The sequence below is a fragment of the Capsicum annuum genome, chromosome 4, assembly GCF_002878395.1.
Source record: "Capsicum annuum cultivar UCD-10X-F1 chromosome 4, UCD10Xv1.1, whole genome shotgun sequence".
Classification (NCBI taxonomy): Eukaryota; Viridiplantae; Streptophyta; class Magnoliopsida; order Solanales; family Solanaceae; genus Capsicum; species Capsicum annuum.
Window position 1 is genome coordinate 166,637,571 of NC_061114.1, and position 19,136 is coordinate 166,656,706.

At 35.2% G+C, this 19,136-nt stretch overlaps 1 protein-coding gene across 3 annotated transcripts; it reads left to right on the top strand.

Annotated features, from left to right (window-relative positions):
• The first annotated feature begins 581 nt into the window (after positions 1–581).
• Positions 582–18,915, top strand: LOC107867752 (TOM1-like protein 4). Of its 3 annotated transcripts, XM_016714141.2 has the most exons (11): positions 582–754; positions 956–1,050; positions 1,244–1,401; positions 2,699–2,777; positions 3,339–3,437; positions 3,530–3,643; positions 10,113–10,258; positions 11,178–11,259; positions 15,499–15,584; positions 15,660–15,851; positions 17,941–18,915. In XM_016714141.2, exons 3-11 carry the CDS (start codon positions 1,292–1,294, stop codon positions 18,617–18,619), a joined length of 1,587 nt encoding a protein of 528 aa, XP_016569627.2. In that variant the 5' UTR covers positions 582–754; positions 956–1,050; positions 1,244–1,291; the 3' UTR covers positions 18,620–18,915. The 3 variants fall into 3 exon arrangements, with proteins under 3 accessions (XP_016569627.2, XP_016569628.2, XP_047266807.1); XM_016714142.2 differs by lacking the exon at positions 956–1,050 and having other exon boundaries at positions 608–754; XM_047410851.1 differs by having other exon boundaries at positions 660–1,050.
• The last annotated feature ends 221 nt before the right edge of the window (positions 18,916–19,136 follow it).

Genomic DNA, 19,136 nt, shown 5'->3' on the forward strand with positions numbered 1-19,136 from the left:
TTGTCAGATCTTCTTAAAATCAAATGTAATTGATTTATAATTCTTAAACTAATGAAAAATATTAATTATCATTAATTCTGATGACTTATAATAAGAAAAGGTTTTATCATAAATGTATTTAATTAATTTTTAACTCTTAAATATTAAAAAAAAATAGTGAAAAGACGATTTGGTCTAAAACAAAGACTTTTAATGAAAGGCGAAAAATTTAAATAACATTTCGTCCTTCACACCTTTAATATATTATAGATAAAAAATATAATATATATAGATATAGATTATAAATATAGATAGAGATATAGATATTGATAAGTGTTTTTCAAAAAATATAGAATTCGTTTTTCAGAAGCACTTTAAAAAACGTGCGCAAACAATAATTGCCTTAAAATCATTTTTCAAAAATATATTATAACTTTTTTATCTATTCAAACATCGAAAAATAAAAAAAGCTATTTCCTTAATTATTTTTCTCCATACCAAATACATACCAAATACATCGTAAACGTTTTTTGACAAATACATTTATTAAGAAAAATCATTTTTCAAAATACTCTAATTTTAAAAAATTGACAAAATGGAGTTATGAAAATGACATTCATACGAGCTTCCTAAGCAGCCGGTCCATTTTGTAGCGGTTGAATACGCGCTTACGATAGCTTTCCCGTCAAAGCTTTACTAAAAAACCTTTCATAAAAAACCCATTATCTCTCCCTCCACACATTTGTGTGTTTTCTCTTTTTCTTTTTTGGTAGCGGTAAATTACTAAATTACACCAAAGATCTTGACTCTTTCATTTCTTATATGTCTAGTTGAATTTCGATTTTCTTTCATGTTTTGTTAGTGCATCGTCATGATCTTGAAAATTGTTCTATTTGCTTTTGCTTCACTATTGATCTGGTCTATTTTTGACCTTGATGCTTTCCTTTTTCTTGCCTGTTGTTTTTCTTCTTTCTAGGATATTGAGAATTTTGTTGCTTAGGAATTGGGAATTTTGATGATCTGGTGACTTTTTGGTATCTTTTGTGAAATCGCATATTTGTTTTATTCTTGGTGAGCTTCTTCTTTGATTCGTTTACTTTTTCCCTCTTTCATTTTTTCTGTGTTTTAGTTAATTATGTTTATTCGCTGTAGTTAGTTGAGTTGTGTGCAAGCTGGGTAGTGGTTGTATAATTAAAAAGGAATAAGAAAAAAGGGGTGTTTTTATGTTCTTATGATGATTTTTTTTTGTTTTTCCTCATTTTAGAGAGATCAAAGGTGGAACAACTTGAAGAAAAGGTGGAAACTAGAAAAGATGGCTAACAATGCAGCGGCATGTGCAGAAAGGGCAACTAGTGATATGCTGATTGGTCCTGATTGGGCTATAAACATTGAGCTTTGTGATATTATCAACATGAATCCTGGGTAAACTATCTTGCCGACATGTTTTATATGGGTATTTTGTACCTGAGCATATTTTGTTGAAGTGATTATTTTTTCTAGTTGAAAAATTAGTTTTACTATTAAGCCGGGGGTCTATTGGGAACAACCTCTCTATCTCACCTGTAAGGTAGTGGTATGGACTGCGCAAGTTGTGGGAATATACTGAGTATGTTGTTGTTGTTGTTATTAACGATTGCTGCGATCTTCATAACATTTCATTTACTTTTAATGTTCTAGAGCTTTGCTTTTTTGATGTAAGAACTTCTGTGGACATGGCTCATCTGTTTTCTGCTTCCCTGTGTTTCCGAAGAATTTGTCTTGTCCACAAATGGCTTTGATCTCCTTATCACGTAACATAGCATTCATCAGCCCTGCCATTTCTGAGTAGCGATGCAAACTTAAGGCTAACTACCTGTTGTTGTATTCTTCTCTTTTGACTGTTGCAGTTCTCAATGTTTACTTGTTGTGGTAATGTGATATAAATGCCTCCTTGCTCGACAAAGTTCAAATCAATGTTACAGCTAGGCCATTACTCATTAGGAATTTTATAACCTTGGGGAGGCTCGTCGGCTTATACTATTTAGTGGGGATGATGGAAATCCAACTCTATCGGTGTGTTATGGTGCTTGAGCAAAAATCTTAAGTTAGTTTGAAATTTGATGTATAGTGGTCCTGAACTACTACTACTACTACTACTTCTTCTTCTTCTTCTTTTTAATTATTTTTTTATATAATTATAAAGTGAAAGATGTGGTTAGTAGTGAGCTCTTGCCATAACACAAAAAGAACGGATTTTTACTGGACATTTGTTGTTGAAAGACGAGCATGTTTTTGGTTTTCTATATCTATCTAAGGAGGATACCGGAAGCACTAGATTTGTGTTCCTCGCGATCCACATTTTGTAGAGGTCGTTTCAAGGACTGCCTCTCATGATTTATGACCATTGGAGTGAGCACACTTTCAACTATAGCCTGAAATGACCCAGTGACACATTTTTTAGTCTTTTGAAGAAATCTCAGGGTATGATAGGCATTGAAGTATGTAAACGTGTATAAAGATGGGAGGTAAGCTTTCTGGCTGTTAAAAGTTTAAGATGTACTTCTGCTGAATTTTCGTTTACTTGAATGGTATTCTTCACTGGGAGTTCTATTCCATCTTATGATCTTCTGAAGTTGTTTGTCTTCTTGTAGTAAAATTTTAAATTGCCCCAGTTTGTTTTTCCAGGTTGAGCTTTCTATAGCTGATTTAGTACAACTTACTGATTAAATTCTAATTGCAGACAAGCAAAGGATGCTCTTAAAATTATCAAGAAACGCTTAGGGAGTAAAAATCCGAAAATACAGCTCCTTACACTATTCGTAAGTTCTTTTCACTTGCACTTACCTTTACTAGATTTTATCTTTTTTATTTAGGTTACATGGAATTACTTTTGCTATTATGATTAAAAGATACAGGTCTAAAATTTGAATGTCTTGTATCTTACTCCACTTATCGTTAGTTTAATAAACAAATATGACGTGCTACTGCTCTCAACTTCTCATTCCTGGTATATCGTCTGTGAAATTGGTACAACTGATAGGAGGTGAATATAGTTATCAAACTTTAGCTTGCTGGTGTACAATGTTGAAATATCTCCTGTGTTTCAGCACATCCGTAGTGTTGGCGTTTCTCAATAGGTACCGATAGAAATTCACTTCATCAACACGCCATGTTTTGAGTGCTTGTGTCCCAAGACACATTTAAGTTGTCACTAGCAAATTCAATGAATATCCTGGAGTAGATTTTTCATGTGAATATAACACTTCTAAATGTGGCTTTTGACATGGATTTGCCTTTTTAAGTTGCAAAAGATTTTGTGAATAGAAACGTGAATGAAGATTATTTTACTAATTCTTTCTTTGTCTGAACTTTTTATTCAGGTTCTTGAGACCCTGAGCAAAAATTGTGGAGAGAATGTTTTTCAGCAAATTGTGGAGCGTGACATTTTAAAAGACATGGTCAAAATTGTGAAGAAGAGGGTAAACAACTTCCTACTAATTATACATGGTTTCTTGAACTGGTCATATCTCTTTGAGATCTCGAATAACTATGATTATTTTTTTGATTACAGCCTGATTTAAATGTAAGGGAGAAGATTTTGATTTTGATAGATTCATGGCAAGAAGCTTTGGGAGGGCCAGGGGAAAGATTTCCCCAGTATTACGCTGCATATAATGAGCTGAAGGTGATTCCTTTGTGTTCCTATTATTTTGTTCAAGCATCTTACAATCCTTGGGTGAAAGCCTGTGCAATGTCGTTACTGTAGCAAAGGTTCATGTTTTCAGTTGTAGTTGGTAATAGCAACTTAGATATCTTTCTCAAAAAAAAAAGTTGTAGTTGGCAATAAAGAGAATTATGGGTGAAACCAAAAGTGGCTAAGCAAGTCTAGCTGTCAGAACTGATCTGTTAAATAAGAAAGTAAATATGATGTCCTGGATATCGATTCACATTGACCTCTATTTAGATGTCTTTGAACTGGATAAAATGATCTGAAAGGAATGGAAAATGAACCTAAGAAAGATATAGAAGACTGTAAGAAGAGAGTTTCCTTCATTTTGTCTAGGAACCTTAGGCGCAGAGCAAAACTGGGGAAGATTAATTTTTATCTCTACACTGTGTCCTGTTGAAATAATAGAAACTAGTTTCTCCAATTTCAACCTCTTCTCTACCAAACCATACAAGTTAAAGGAATGCTGCCAAAGAAGGGTGAAAGGAACAACTGTTGATCATGGGAGTTCTGAACTTATTTTCATGAAACTGCTATTGCCTAACTGATGGATTCAACCTCACGTTATCAATATGACGCTGCCTTCGGTTTCTGTGTGCTTTCTCATTCCGTTGTAAAATTACTAAACTTACTCTTTATTTCCCTAATGGAGAGAATTTCTGTCCAATATTATTTGTTCTGTAAATGTTAACTGATACTGACAACTAGCGTTGTTGTCGTCCTTACTCCCCTCAACTCGAAAGTTTGGGAGAAAACTTCATGATAATGTTTTTCTTTCTGTTGTCAACTTTATAATTGCAACAATATGTTAAAGAACATTGATGTTTGAGTCCTCAAAATATGTTAGATATAATCAGTTCATTTAGGAAATCAATCCTCAATACCTGTATTTACAATTGTGGAGACCTAGCTAATTTGGACGCTCATATAATCCTTTTATGGATTATGTATTTTCTAGTGGAGCATAACACAATATATATAGCTCCTGTGTAATAGAAAAACAAAAGTATTAAGGTTAACCTCACTACACTAAGATATGTGTGTTGGTTCTGTGAATGTTCAGAAATATATTATGCAAGTTTTAGAGAGTTAGAACCACTTTTAGTTGGTTAAACATGGGTATGTATGTTAGTGCTGTTCTCTCTTTTTTTTAAAGGTCACTTTGAGAAGTACACATTTTGACAGTAAAAGATAAATTAAAACGTGTAAGTTCCGTTGATCTAGCCATTAACTTTTCTATGCAGTTTCAAAAAGCTTCTCCTTTGTTGCTTATTGGCCAATGCATTTGCCACCTGGTTTTGTTTGCTAAACCTCTGCATAACATTAGATTCCTAAGCTGGCATATCAGCGATCTGCATTTCAAAATAGTAGTCATATAGTTCATGTCCATTTTAAAATAGTGTAATTACATATATACAATCTATATTGATGACAATAGTGGTTTTGTGCTTCTCTTTTACTATTGTGCTGTACATGCTTCTTTTTCTAATTGTTTTTTTGAACTTCTCTTCATACGCTAGTGGAAATTGCATTTTACACTTTGATGCGAGGTTTTTATCTTTAAATAGCTCTTTTAGAAGAACGGTATGTATGCCAATTGAATTGTGTATTTTTTTGTGTTTTTTTGAACATTGGTAAGTTGTATTCTTCAGCATTTAGGCCATGCTGATCACCTCCAAAAATTTACAGCCCTAACCAAAATTACAAACTTCCTATTACTTGTATAATTTGATCGACATCTTCTATATATAGCTGTTTACACCAACCAAATAAAGATACTAAACAGTTCCATTTGACTTTGTGAATGGAATTAAATCTCTCTTCAAAAATCTCCCATTTCTTTCCTTCCATACTGACCACCATATGCATGATGGTATTAGCTTCCACCACTCCTTTTGAGTCTTGCTAACCCCCCCTCCCTCTGATCCAGCAACTAAAAAGGTCTGAAGTGTGTTCTGGCATAGTCCAACTGGAGCCTGTGATGTTGAGGAAAAGCTCCCAGATTTGTGTATTGAATTTGCAATGTAGGAAAAGGTGCTTGTTTGTTTCCCCTGTCAAATTGCATATGAAACATCTGGGGACCAGTTCCCTTCCTTTCTTCTGTAGAACTTCTCGAGTTAAACAGACTCTTTTGATGACTAACCAAGTGAAGCATTTCTCTTTGGTGGGGATCAGTCCTCTCCGAATACTCTTCCAGTGATAATGGTTGCCTCCAACCCCAGCTTGTATCCCTTTCTTGTAAGCACTGTTTACTGTGGAATACCATCCTTACTGTGCTTCCATATAACTCTATCTGGTGCATTTGTGACTACGTTGGTTCCCCTCAATCTTTCCGGAAAGCCACCTATCCACTTCCCAATCGTGGAATAGCCTTCTGAAAGACAGTCCCAACCTTGAGTTATCCAGCATTCACATACTTTGACTTCAGTATTGTCGCAAATTGAGAAAAGATCTGGGAAAGATTGACCTAGAGGAGTTTGATCAATCCATCTGTCTTTCAAGAACTTAATCTTGTTGCCATTTCCAACTTTGAGAAACACATTTTCTTCCATAGAATTCCATAAGCTCTGATTGACCTCCACACTCCCCATCCATAGGGTTCTGAAACTAGCTCTGTACACCATGGGTTTAATTCCCTGTATTTTGCCCCTATCACCTCCTTCCATTTTGTTCTTTCCTCACTAGTATACTACACAACCACTTCATTAAAAGGCTCTTATTTTGGATTCCCAGATTTCTAATACCCACTCCACCTCTTTCCTTACTCAGCATCACATTGTTCCATTTCACTAGACAGTATCCCTTGCCTTCTCCCTCTTTGCCTCCTTTCTAGAGAAAGTTTCTTCTAAGCCTATCTAGTTTTTTGACAACTTTTGAAGGCGTTGGAAATAGTGATATAACATAAGTAGGTAGTGAATCTAATACAGTGTTTATCAAGATCACTCTACCCCCCAAGGAAAGATATTGAGCCTTGACAACTTTTTTTCTGCTTTTTCCAGAATTCCATCCCCTATCTCCAAAGCTTAATGTTTGCTCCCTAGTGGCATTCACAGGCAGGTCGTTGGCAATTTCTCTCCTTTGCACCTCAGAATGCTTGCCAATCCTTGAATCTGAGGCACCTCCTTGACTGGAATCAGACTGTTTTTCCCCAATTGACCCTTAGGCCTGACACTGCTTCAAATAAGATCAAAATCAATCTGATGTAATTGACTTGTTCAGTTTCTGGATCACACACGATGATAGTATCATCTGCCTATAGCAAGTGACTAATCTCCTTTCCATCCCCTATTCTGTCTCCAATATGGAAGCCCCTGATCCACCTGTTCTGTGTAGCTATTTCATCATGCTGTCAAAACCTTCCATTGCTAGAATAAAGGGAAAAGGTGAAATGGATCACCTTGTCTCGGTCCTCTTTCTGATGCAAAGAAGCCAACAGGTTCACCATTTACAAGTACAGAGAACATGACTGTTTGAATGCACACTTCTGTCCATTTCAACCACTTATTGCCAAAGCCCATTTGTCTCAAAACATTCAGTAGAAATGCCCAAGTTACATGGTCATAAGCTTTTCGGATGTCTAACTTGCATAATAAACCTGGAGCTCCACCTTTTTATTTCAATCGACGCATTCACTAGCTATCAGTGCAGCATCCTTGGTTTGTTTCCTTTTTATGAAAGCCATCTGATTTTTATTGACCAATTTGTTCCCCACCCTCTTTAGTCTTTCTTTCTGCCAGCAATTTAGCTATGCTTTTGTAAACCCCTCCTATCAATTGAAGTGTGTATTATCCTAAGTTGCTCGGACTCGGGTACGGGTGTCCGATACGGGTATGGATCTAGAGGTCAGATCCTTCGTGGTCTCAATTTAAAGATTCGGGGATATGGATCTAGGAATGGATACGGGTGCGGGGATTCGGCAAAAAATAATTTAAATATCTAAAAAATAGAGTTATAAAACATAACTTATGAGATTATTTTTTTTTTTTTTTGAGAAGGTAACATTTAAATTATGAGATATTATATGAAAAACTTGAGGAAAAAATGTTGTTCGGGAAGAAAATCTTGGAAGGAGATAAAAAGAAAAGCAATAACATAGAAATTTCTATATACTAGGTATTCCATTTTCTTCAATTTCACCTTAGCTTTTGTTTTGATTACAAAATTTCTTAAAACTGTCCGGACATTTCCAGTCGATTTTGGTCAAAGTACCCAAAATCGGTTGACCAGATCGGGTACGGATCCCACACCCACACTCACACGCACACCCACACCCATGTCGTGTCGACACGGGTGCGGCACCAAAAGTGAAGAGTCCAAGTAACTTAGGTATTATCAATTGTATGTTGGTTAACAGGTTGACCTCCTGTTTTTTTATTTTTTGGATAACCGTATAATGGGTAACTTTTTCTTAAATCAGGGATCTTCGGTGATGAATTGGGGGGTTTTCTAATAAATTGCAGCCATTTCTTTGTGTGTCAGAAATAAGGAAACAGATGTTTGCAGCTTCTCTTTTGTGTAGCTTGGCTACTTACTTTTCTTGGGAAACAGGAGCATGCTGCTAACACATTTGTACATGTTTTACGGCATAAGATGAGTTTAAGTTAGTTTCCTCCAAAAAGATGAGTTAAAGTTAGTGTTATTCCTTTTACTGTGCAGTGTGCACTGATCTCCAATCAACCAAAACCCCAAAGAAACAAGAAAGTAACAAGGGAAATTAAGAGAGAAAGAAGTGAAGGGACCCTCATAATAATGTAGTAAGCATCAAGATGGACCTTCTGAAAGCCATGTAAAAGCAGGTTGACATTAAAAAATTAAATTGTAAGAACACATTTGAAAATACACGCTTCAATTGTATGTATGATTTCTTAATCACCTCAATATTTACTGTTCACCAACATTTTGTGGTTTCTTTTAATTCTCCTTCTGTATTTGATAATCATGCATCTTTCATCTTTTCTTTTATACTTTTTTGTCTTTTCAAATGTACAATGTTAATGGCTGTCCTGATTAATCATGTAGTGGTAATTCTGGATTTATCTTACATGTACTTTGAGTATGTTTTTCAATTCATAGTTTTTTTGAATAAGGTTCTTTTCCTAAATAAGTTGATTGCTCATGATTTGTATAACTTCTCTCACGAAGGGAAAGTACCATTTTGTATCAATACTACAACAATGACAACATACCTAGTTTAGTCTCGTAAAGTGGGATCTGGGAGGGTAGAGTGTACACAGACCTACCTCTACCTCAGAGGTGAGATAGAGGGGCAGTTTCCGATAGACATACCCATTCCGCATCATTATGTTTGATAATTTATTGTCATTTGCTCTGTCGTTTGCATTTGTTTCTTTTCAAACCCTTTCCCATCCAGTTTGGAAATCAAGATAGAACTGAGTGTTTTAGATTTTAGGTACCTCCATCTTTTTATCAGTGTTGTCAACTGCGCTTAAATCGTGTTGCGTAAGCCCTGTAGTGAGGCTCAAAAAACATGTTGAGCATTTCGCCCTGCTTAATGCGTGCTTCAGTGTCGTCATCAAGGTTCCAAGACATACTTTTCTTTGCCAGTGAGCCTCTTATGTAGAGGTGATCCTAAACAATTGATATTTCATTTGATCATAATTTTTTTTTTCAATTTCTTTGTCATTCATGCTTATTATTGATAGTCTTGGACTCTATATATGTATTTTTTCTCCAGCTGCGTCTTTGTTCATCTAAGCCCACACTTTATCTGCGCTTAAAGCCCCACGGACCTTGGAGCTGTTTTGTTTTTGATAACACTGCTTTTTATGTTGACTAGCTTTTGGACATACCCATGCCAATCAGAACAAAAGATTTAAAATCACATAAGTATTATTAAAACATGTATCTATTGTATATAACAAAATTTGAAGGAGAAAAGGTGCAAACTCCATTAGCAAAATGTGAAGTATATTAACTGCTTTGTCATCAGAATTTGTTAAATCAAAATTATATACTTAGCTCACACTTTTACATATGGAGACTTGCTTTTAAAACAACGTAATGATATGCCAGTGAAATAATCTTTCCAAGAAATTTAATGTCAAAGATAAAATAATTTTGAGCAAGGACATGCTGTTTGTTTCCAAGTTTAATCGAAGACTATTTAACACCAATGGAATCTGGTTGGGCATTTAAAAGTCACCACAAATAATAGAAGATACAAGATATATGATGATGATAACATTCTATATGCTTATTTAATAGAGTTATATCTTACAATTTTATCATTAATGGTAAAGAAATAATGCACAAGGGTACTGACGTCAATTAAAATTTAATGGTTAATTTGGTCCTTTTGGCTTCCCAGTTTTATACTTAGTGAGTAGTAGTTTTTACTAATTTGCTTGATCACCCATCATGTATTCATTCAAACCGTCATATATTTCTTTTAAATTGGATATTGCAGGCTGCAGGTGTAGAGTTTCCACCTCGAGAAGAAAATAGTGTACCTTTATTTACACCACCACAAACCCATCCGATAGTCCACGCTCCTTCAGCTTATGAGGAGGCTGCAGTTGAGGCCTCTCTTGAGTCCGATCCTTCTGGACTCAGGTATGATTAACTTGTTCTTTTCCGTCTAGTATGGTTCCTGCTCAAAATTTTAGAATTTTGTTTATGAACATTTCACTGATAAGAACACTATTAAGTTTTATATGGCTGCTGTTTATGTGCACCTCTCTCTTTTTAATAAGTGCTAAAATATTGTTTGTATGCACTATGTGTTTTAAAGGTCAGTAAGTGTTCCTTTCTCTCAAGTTGACTATCTAGAAATGAAAATTTCAGGTGGTACATGTGGTATCCAGCATTTGTAGTAACCTTGTTCATGTTTAATTAAGTTTTTGATTTAGACAATGCATTTACTTTTTCTATTACATTATGTTAACGAGCTAGCAGTTTTGATCCAGTCATAGCTGATGCATTAAAGCTAGAAGAATGTAGAAAACCATTAAGAATTTTTGGTGTAATAGAGCAACTTTTATTGAAACACAGTATCTAGGTTGCAGTTTTGATGCTGCTCACACCACATGCGTTTGTTAACCATTTTGTAGTTGGTATTAAATGTTCCCATCTTAGCCAAGGTGGTACTGTATGAAAGGCCCTGAAGTTCACTCATACACTACTGTTGCTTTCTTTTGAATGAGTTATTATTGGCGTCTAAGTGACTTGTGACTTTGGAGCTCTATCTTTTTATTTTCAACTACGATGCACTCTAATTACTGAGGATTTTTATCCGACTTATTTCAAACTTCATTGCAACTTTCTTCAATGCCTTATGTCCGTTGTCTTTTGTTTAACGAGACATCATGTACAAAAGATTTGTAAAGAAAAAAGAACTGGTAATTTCAAGTAAGTGACATTTTGAATGAACTGGGAAGTGACATTTTTAATGAACTGGTAATCTCCAGTAAGTGACATTTCTAATAGCTGATAATTTCAAGTAAGCTGCATTTCTGGTATCCTGTTTTTTCAGTGTTGCGGAGATTCAAAATGCTGAGGGGCTAGCAGATGTCCTGACGGAGATGCTTGGTGCCTTGGATCCAAAGAATCTGCAGGTCAGAACTTGTTTTGCGCTCTTGTTTCTCAGGTTAATATTGGTTACTTGTCCTCATTTGCTACTAAAAAGTTGAAAAGTGGAAGGGCGGTATGAATTATTCAGAGGTCAAAGGAATTTCTTTTTTTTTGGTTTAGTCATTGGCCACTATATCCAATTAAGTGGAAAATTTTTCAGGGCTACACTTTCTATGGATGCCCCCTACTGCCCCTTTACTATTTGAAAGAGAAGCTTAGTTGAAGAGATAAACTAATCCCTCCCCGGAGAAACAAAAATTAATAAAGGAAAAAGAAATTGTACTTTCCGGAGTCCTTTAGTGTAAGAAGAAGTCCCAGCAGTAATTTGGTGGACCATATGGAAGGAGAGAAATTTGAGATGTTTTGAGGGCTTTTGTATTCCTTGTACATAGGATTAAAATGGACTGCGTTATCGCTTTTTGCCATTGGTGTAGTTCTAAGCTAAGTTGCTCCGACTCGGGTGCGGATCCGAGTGTCGGATCTTTCATGGTCGAATTTTTATTCGGTGGACCATAGGGAAGGAGAGAAATTTGAGATGTTTTGAGGGCTTTAGTATTCCTTTACATAGGATTAAATTGGACTGCGTTATCGCTTTTTGCCATTGGTGTAGTTCTAAGCTAAGTTGCTCGGACTTGGGTGCGGATCCGAGTGTCGGATCTTTTATGATCGAATTTTTATTCGGGGATATGGATGTGGATACGGATACGGGTGCTGGGACTCGGCAAAAAATAAAATAAAATTTATACATATAGTTCAAAATTGACAAGTATTTTAAAACTAATGAAAAATGAGAATATTAATATGTTCAATATATACTTGCGCTAAATTTAGTTTCATTAAAAAAATGTGTGCTTTCAAAGCATATACATTAATCTTTAATTTATAATTAAATAATTATAATATTTATCCTTATTTTATAAACTCTAATTAATATACAATGCTTATTTCATTTAATCAAAATAAGGATAAATTATTTATTCTTAATAATAAATAATCAAAGAGGTAGCTATTAAATATGGAAAGCTTATCTCATTTAATTAAAAATATTATAATGTTTATTCTTAATAACAAATAATGAATGTGGCAGCTATTAAAGGAGTGCAGGTCAACTAGAAAACAAATTAGTGTTAGGTGTCTGAACAGTCGTCTTCATCTTTTCCTCTGCTTCGTCTTCTCTCCTCCATCTTCGTCCCCAACTACATGTTTTACATATCTTTTTTTTTCCAATACAAAACAATATCACGATGCGCACAATCTAGTTGTCCACCACGGCACCGACAATTCTCAGCTTCAAAAACCTGTAGCATCGTGAGCAATACCTGAAACATCCACACGAACAACAAGATTTACCAAGAAAAAAGCTTCAAAAGAGACGGAAGGACTGGTATAAATTACTATGCAGCAGCAAAATTGAAGGTATGTTATTTCCGAGCTATTCAAATCTTTACTTTGAGATATCAAAATTTTAATTTTTCTCCGAATTGTTGGTCAACACACCCGATCTCGTTTGACCAGATCCGACACAGATCCCACGCCTTTACCCGTGTCAGTGTCGACGACACTGGTGCGGCACAAAAATTGCCGAGTCCGAGCAACTTAGGTTCTAAGTGCATAGATGATCCTGTAGCTATTATAGATATTCTAGGTTCCTTGTTAGATGAAGTAGGTCCTAAAATAGATTTTTTCGTGTCTGTAGAGTTATACTCAGTTATACTCAGCTGCTTGTAGCTCTGTGTCGTGAACTTTGAGATCCCAGCTGTCACGTCCCAAAATCATTCTTAGGCGTTACTGGCACCCGCTAACACCACCTGTCGGGAGAACCAATCTTTCATATACTTTACCAGTTAATAAACACTAAGATAAGATATTCACAACTCCAATTCATCAATAAATAGTGGATAATAATCCAACAAAATTTCATAATCAAACTATAAATTCATTAATCACTCGAGAACTAGTTCTCTAGCTGAAATCCCACGCTAAGATTACGAAGCATCCAAAATAGAGTTAGATAATTTCAACTCTCGGACATGCAAACCCAACGAAGAGAAATATAAGCTAAAATAGCTAGAGCTGAAACTACATCCTCCATGAACAATGCGAAGGCTCACCTCAGCAACAAAATCCTCATAAATGGACCGTCAGCCACTAATCTCACCTTCCACAAAGTATCTGCAGATATGCAAGTAAGGAGTGAGCTATATATAAATATAACCCAGTAAGATCCTCAACCCGCTACTTTAATACCCCTGGAACAAGTGTTAGAAAATACAACGCTCAATGATTACATAAATTATATGCACAACATGTATCTTATAATATAATGCTCAATAAGATTCAACATATGCATCAAGTTATCATGTATCTCAACTCAATCTATCCTCACGGCTTGTCATAAGCGGCAGTGAAGGTGATCAGCCTAGCACCTCGACAAGTCCACGACAACATATATAATGCCCTAAAAGTATACTACGGCAACAAGTACAAGGCCCTCTAAACATATTACGGTGGCATAGGTATGTCCTAACATATTACGGCAGCGTATGTATGCCCCTAGTAAATATATCGCGACAGCAAGTACAAGACCCCTAACATATTACAGCAGCATAGGTATGCCCCTAACATATTACGGCAGCACATGTACGCTCCTAATAAATTTGTCCAATATTCCAACGTTACCTCACAACTCACCATTAAATGATTCTTTATATACTTAACAAAATACATATCTGTGGTTGATCAAAGACCACCGATTCTATCAAGCACACGCTTGTCCTAACACATGGACTAGGCAGAAAAAATATTTTTTTTATGAAGCAGGTTTGAAAAGCAAGCATCAAAGTTTAAAGTCTCACTTACCTCAAATTCACAATCCAAGCACCCTTTCAATATATCACAACTATGCTCCCGTAAATCAAAATCACCTCAAACTACACCAAAATGGAATTAAAATAATCAAAACCTTTTAAGTGGGTAACGTCTAAAATTTTAAAACAAGTCACCAGTCAGAATCAAGTTCTCAGTCTAATTGCTCGTTTGTGTAACTATTAACCATTCAAAACACAGCATCTTCAACAATTAGATTTTACCGTAGCTTAATATTTTTTTTCCAACAGAAATAAATATAACTACTAAGAGAAACAGTGGCTTCGCAACATGTTGTTCCTTTAATATTACCCTTCTGTTTTCATATAAATTTCAACACCAATTCATCCCCTATAATCATGAATATACAATCATTATCAAATCCTCGCCTTCCGATCATATTATGAGAGTAGAAATAGAAATTCTTCTTTTTTTTAACTATTATAAAGTTAAGAATCTGCAATTACAATATAAAGATACTGATATATACACACCTGAAGGTTATTATCAACTAAATTGTGGCATGCGGAATTCTTTATAGCCGTTCTTGAGCTCCACAAAACCTCTATGATGCTTGTTCTCTTCCAGCAGTAAAGGAATTAGAAAAAACCCTAATATTCTACTTCTCTTGCAACTAGAACGTGAAAAAAAAACTGCACAAGGAAGGGGGTTTAGGCTTTTGACTTACTCACATTTATTCTCTTAATTAATATTAATAATATAGGCAAAATTACCCATTTACCCCTCATTAAAAAGTCTTGAGTTATTACACCATCCTTTAGTGCTGAAGATTTATATACAAACTTGTTACCTTTGTCAAAAGTAAAAGAAGTCCTTTAATGTAAAATATCTGGCATGGTTTTCTCCCTCCTTTTTGGGTGGGGGCATGTTGCTGCATCTAGGTTTTTTAAGAAAAAATATTACTGCAGTACATAAGGTTGAATGTCTAGTTTAGATTGAAACATTGAGTGTCGAAAGAAAAGGCATCAAACATTTTTTTCGTGCAATCCAATATTTTGAGGTAGTTGTTGTGGACATGGAATTGTGAATTCTCCAATTTAATGTTTGAGATATTTTTATGTGCCTATTACAGATATTGGTTCTTGCTTAATCTTGTAGAAATCCATGTGGTTAATAAATTATAGATATATTGTTCTTCCTTTCAGTATTTTATAGGCTGAAAAATAAGGAGCTAGATGTTGGTATTTCCTTTTTTTTTTTTTTTGGATAAATGATTGACATTCCATCATTGAGTGTTAAAAAGTACATTGTTACATCCAATTTATGTTCAGCGTTGCTTGTTAACTCCAACATGAATTATCTTTCATGTTTTAATTTATTATGTGACATCTATGCAGTCTGTGAAGGAGGAGGTGATAGTTGATCTTGTTGAACAGTGTCGTTCTTATCAGAAGCGCGTGATGATTCTTGTGAACAACACTGTGTAAGTACCTGTAGTTTTGTGTTTTTATTTCTTTTCTAATTGGTCCTTTAACATTGTTTTCGTTTGTAAATTTAGAGATGAAGATCTGCTATGTAAAGGATTGGCACTCAATGACAATCTTCAGCGCGTTCTACTTAGACATGACGATATTGCTAAAGGAACCTCAACAAGTATTGTACCGCCCAGAGAAACTCATGTTGCACCCCTTATGAATGTGAATCATGAGGATGACGAGTCAGAAGATGATTTCTCTCATTTAGCGCGGAGGTAATGGTTGGTCATTTTGCTGCTATATTGTTCCATCTCCCCCTACCCGTACAATAGTTTTGTTCAAATTTTATACTTTTAAGTTTGCCTGGTGTTTGCTGTTCTTGCTGCAAATATTGTCACTTTGGAGTATGTGATGCAGTAAAAAACATTTAGATGAGCACTTTAGATGGTCATTGATTATGAGAGTATAAATTAATTCCCCTTGTTCTCCTTCATGGGAAGTTGGATTTCATTTGTGGGGAAGAATTTTATGTCAAATGGTTCCTTGATTATTTTTACTTGAGTTCTCTTAGCTGGTTTGGGGGTTAGTACACGAAACATTTAGCCTGCTTGATATGCATCTGAGGTAACCTACTTTTAGATTCTTTTTTACTAAAAAACAGTGGATAGTCAATTTCGTTATTGCTATTGAAAAGAGACTAGAATTGTAATATTGGGGTTTCACCAAGGTTTAGAACATTCGTAGTTGTTAAGTCATAAAAGAGTTGATGAAGCTTTTCTCAACATCATTACCAAATTATATTCATTTGTCATTACCAAGCTCTCATATAGGGAAATAACATAAATACCACCTTGAACTATACTTATAATTTCAATTACACACTTTATCTTTGAAGGGGTCCTATTACCCCCCTTAAACTATTTAAAAATGAAATAAAAACATCCTTTAAACTTCTCAACCACTCTTGGAGGTGAAACACACACTCTTAATATTTCATTTTAAAAAAAAATCTTATCTTTCTCTTTGTTATTGTTCAATTCTTTTTTTCATTTTCTTCTCCAAACCAGCACAACGAGGGCCATCTTTGTTTCTCTCCCCCATTATAAATTTCTTCCTTTCTCAGTTTTACTTAAGTTATTTCTTATCATTTTGTTTCTCCTATTCTTTTCCTACTTTTAGTTTTCTGTTCTATTTGTTTACTTTTTGTTTTAACTTCTCTTTCTTCCCCAGATAGGAGCTACAACAGCCATTCTCTTCCAATCCATCATTTTTAGTTATTTTTTGTTCTCTTTCTTATTTTTCATTTTTTCATCGTGTATCTAAAAAACAAGATAATGTCATCCTTTGTGATTGAAATTGCAAATGAAGTAAATAGTAGAAGTATTAAACCACATATTAATCAAATATAATTTTCTTTATTTTGTCTTTCACACACTTTCAAGAGAGTGAGCACACTCTCTATGGCACATCATCATACAAGGGTGTTTTTATTCAATTTTTAAAGAGTTTAGGGGGATAATAGGATCTCTTCAAAGGTAAAGTGTGTAGTTGAAAATATGAGCATAGTTCAAGGGGGTAGTTATGCCTTTTCTCTTCTCATATAAGTAATAATTAGCTTCTGATTTTTAATTTTCCACCAGCATAAACATTTGTCCAGTTGCTTAATAGGAAATTTTGGGGATAAAGAACAGGAATTGATTAGAGTTTTGTTTTCCTTTTACTTTTATTAAAACGGAAAATTGGATTAATTATAGTACCATAAGAAGTTCCAGGGGTGAAGGCCTTCAAAAAGTTTTGGAGAGGTAGGTTTGGGATAGAAGAGCCCATGGTATCCAAACTTTTCCTACTGCTGCCTCTGGTGGTGTGATCTTAACTTCACATTGTTGTCAAATTCAGAGGAGAATTTACTGGTGCCTAGGTTCACAAGGGAAAGACTCTTGCATATTGATATTGGTGTCCCTGTCCAGGATGCTTAATAAATTGTGCAATCTAGTATTGCTATGAATTTACTTTATTCATCATGTGCTGGCATGTCACAATTTTGTTTCTTGATTAAGGATCTTCTTTGAGTGATCCATGCTTTCTGAGTAGATATAATTGCCAATAATTTGTCCCTTGGGGTTGGGGTGGTGTGTGTGTGTGCGTGTGTGTGTGTGTGGATTTAACGATAAAGAGAGCTATAATCATAATTGTATTTTTTTAACTACTGTAGAATGTAGTTTTGTGCTTTATTTTAATCAAGGATTCCAAAAAGTGTAGGAACATTTTGTTGGGGTTTTCCAATTTCTCTACTGTATCCTTCGATGGTGTGGTCCTTGGTTTTTTCCCCCTTGTCTTGATGTGTTACTGTTACTCAATTTGCAGATCTTCAAGAGATCCATCACAGGGACAGGGGCGGAGGGCTATTGATGTGAAGAACGAGCCTATGCGAATTACTCCTACTCTTCCTCCCCCACCTTCATCAAGGAGACCAGTTTTTACAGAAGGGAAAATGGTTGATTATCTCAGTGGTGACAGGTTTGAATCTGAAAGATCATTGGGAACAGAAGGATCCTCATCTATTGCTGCTTCAACTAATTCAAACAGTGCGAACTCCATCCCGCATTCAAGTCCCAAGTCATCTTTATCTGCACCCCCTCCGGATGATTTGCTAAATCCAACTGCTGATGATGACTTCCTGAACCCCACTGCATCTATGTTTACTGGAAAAAGTAACCACAACGAATCTGATAAAAAAGCCAAATCTGCCGATCACTTGCCTCCAGTACCTTGGGATGCTCCTCCTGCCACACTTCCTCCACCACCAGCAAGATATGATCAGAGACAACAGTACTTTGAGAAACATGTTTCTGGTGGTTCTCCTCCCCAAAGAACTGGTTCGAGTTCTTATGATGGCTTAGTTGGACAAACAAAGAATCTCTCGATTAATTCTTCTTCACCATCCAAACCAGAGAAACCTGAGGATGCACTCTTCAAAGATCTTGTTGATTTTGCAAAAGCCAAGTCTTCGCCATCTTCAAACCAATCTAATAGATCATTTTAAGTGACTTAAATGAATATGAATAATTTGTGGTGGTGTATATCAACTTTGACATCTAGTAGCAATAAATACTAAAGAGGACTGAGTTTATGGATTACAGGAGTTGTTCCCTCTGGTTTATTCCAGTTGGGCTTACAGCCCTTAGGTGAGTGATAGTGTAGCTGATTTGACATTTATATTTTGAATCATATAAGGTTGTCAAAATTTCTGGTTTTTTTATTTTTTTGTTTCAACTGATTTGTAATCCTAACAATACTTGGGGTTCTAGTATCTCTCAATTGCAGGGAAAAATTCATCTATGTTTAGGGGTTTTGGTAAGTGATCGTATCTTTTGCAGGTTAAATACCAAAACCAATTCTTGATTTGACATTTATATTTTGAATCATATGAGGTGGTTAATATTTCTGTTTTTTTTTTTTGTTTCAACTGATTTGTAATGCCAACAATACTTGGGGTTCTAGTATCTCTCAATTGGCAGGGAAAAATTCATCTATGTTTAGGGGTTTTGGTAAGTGATCGT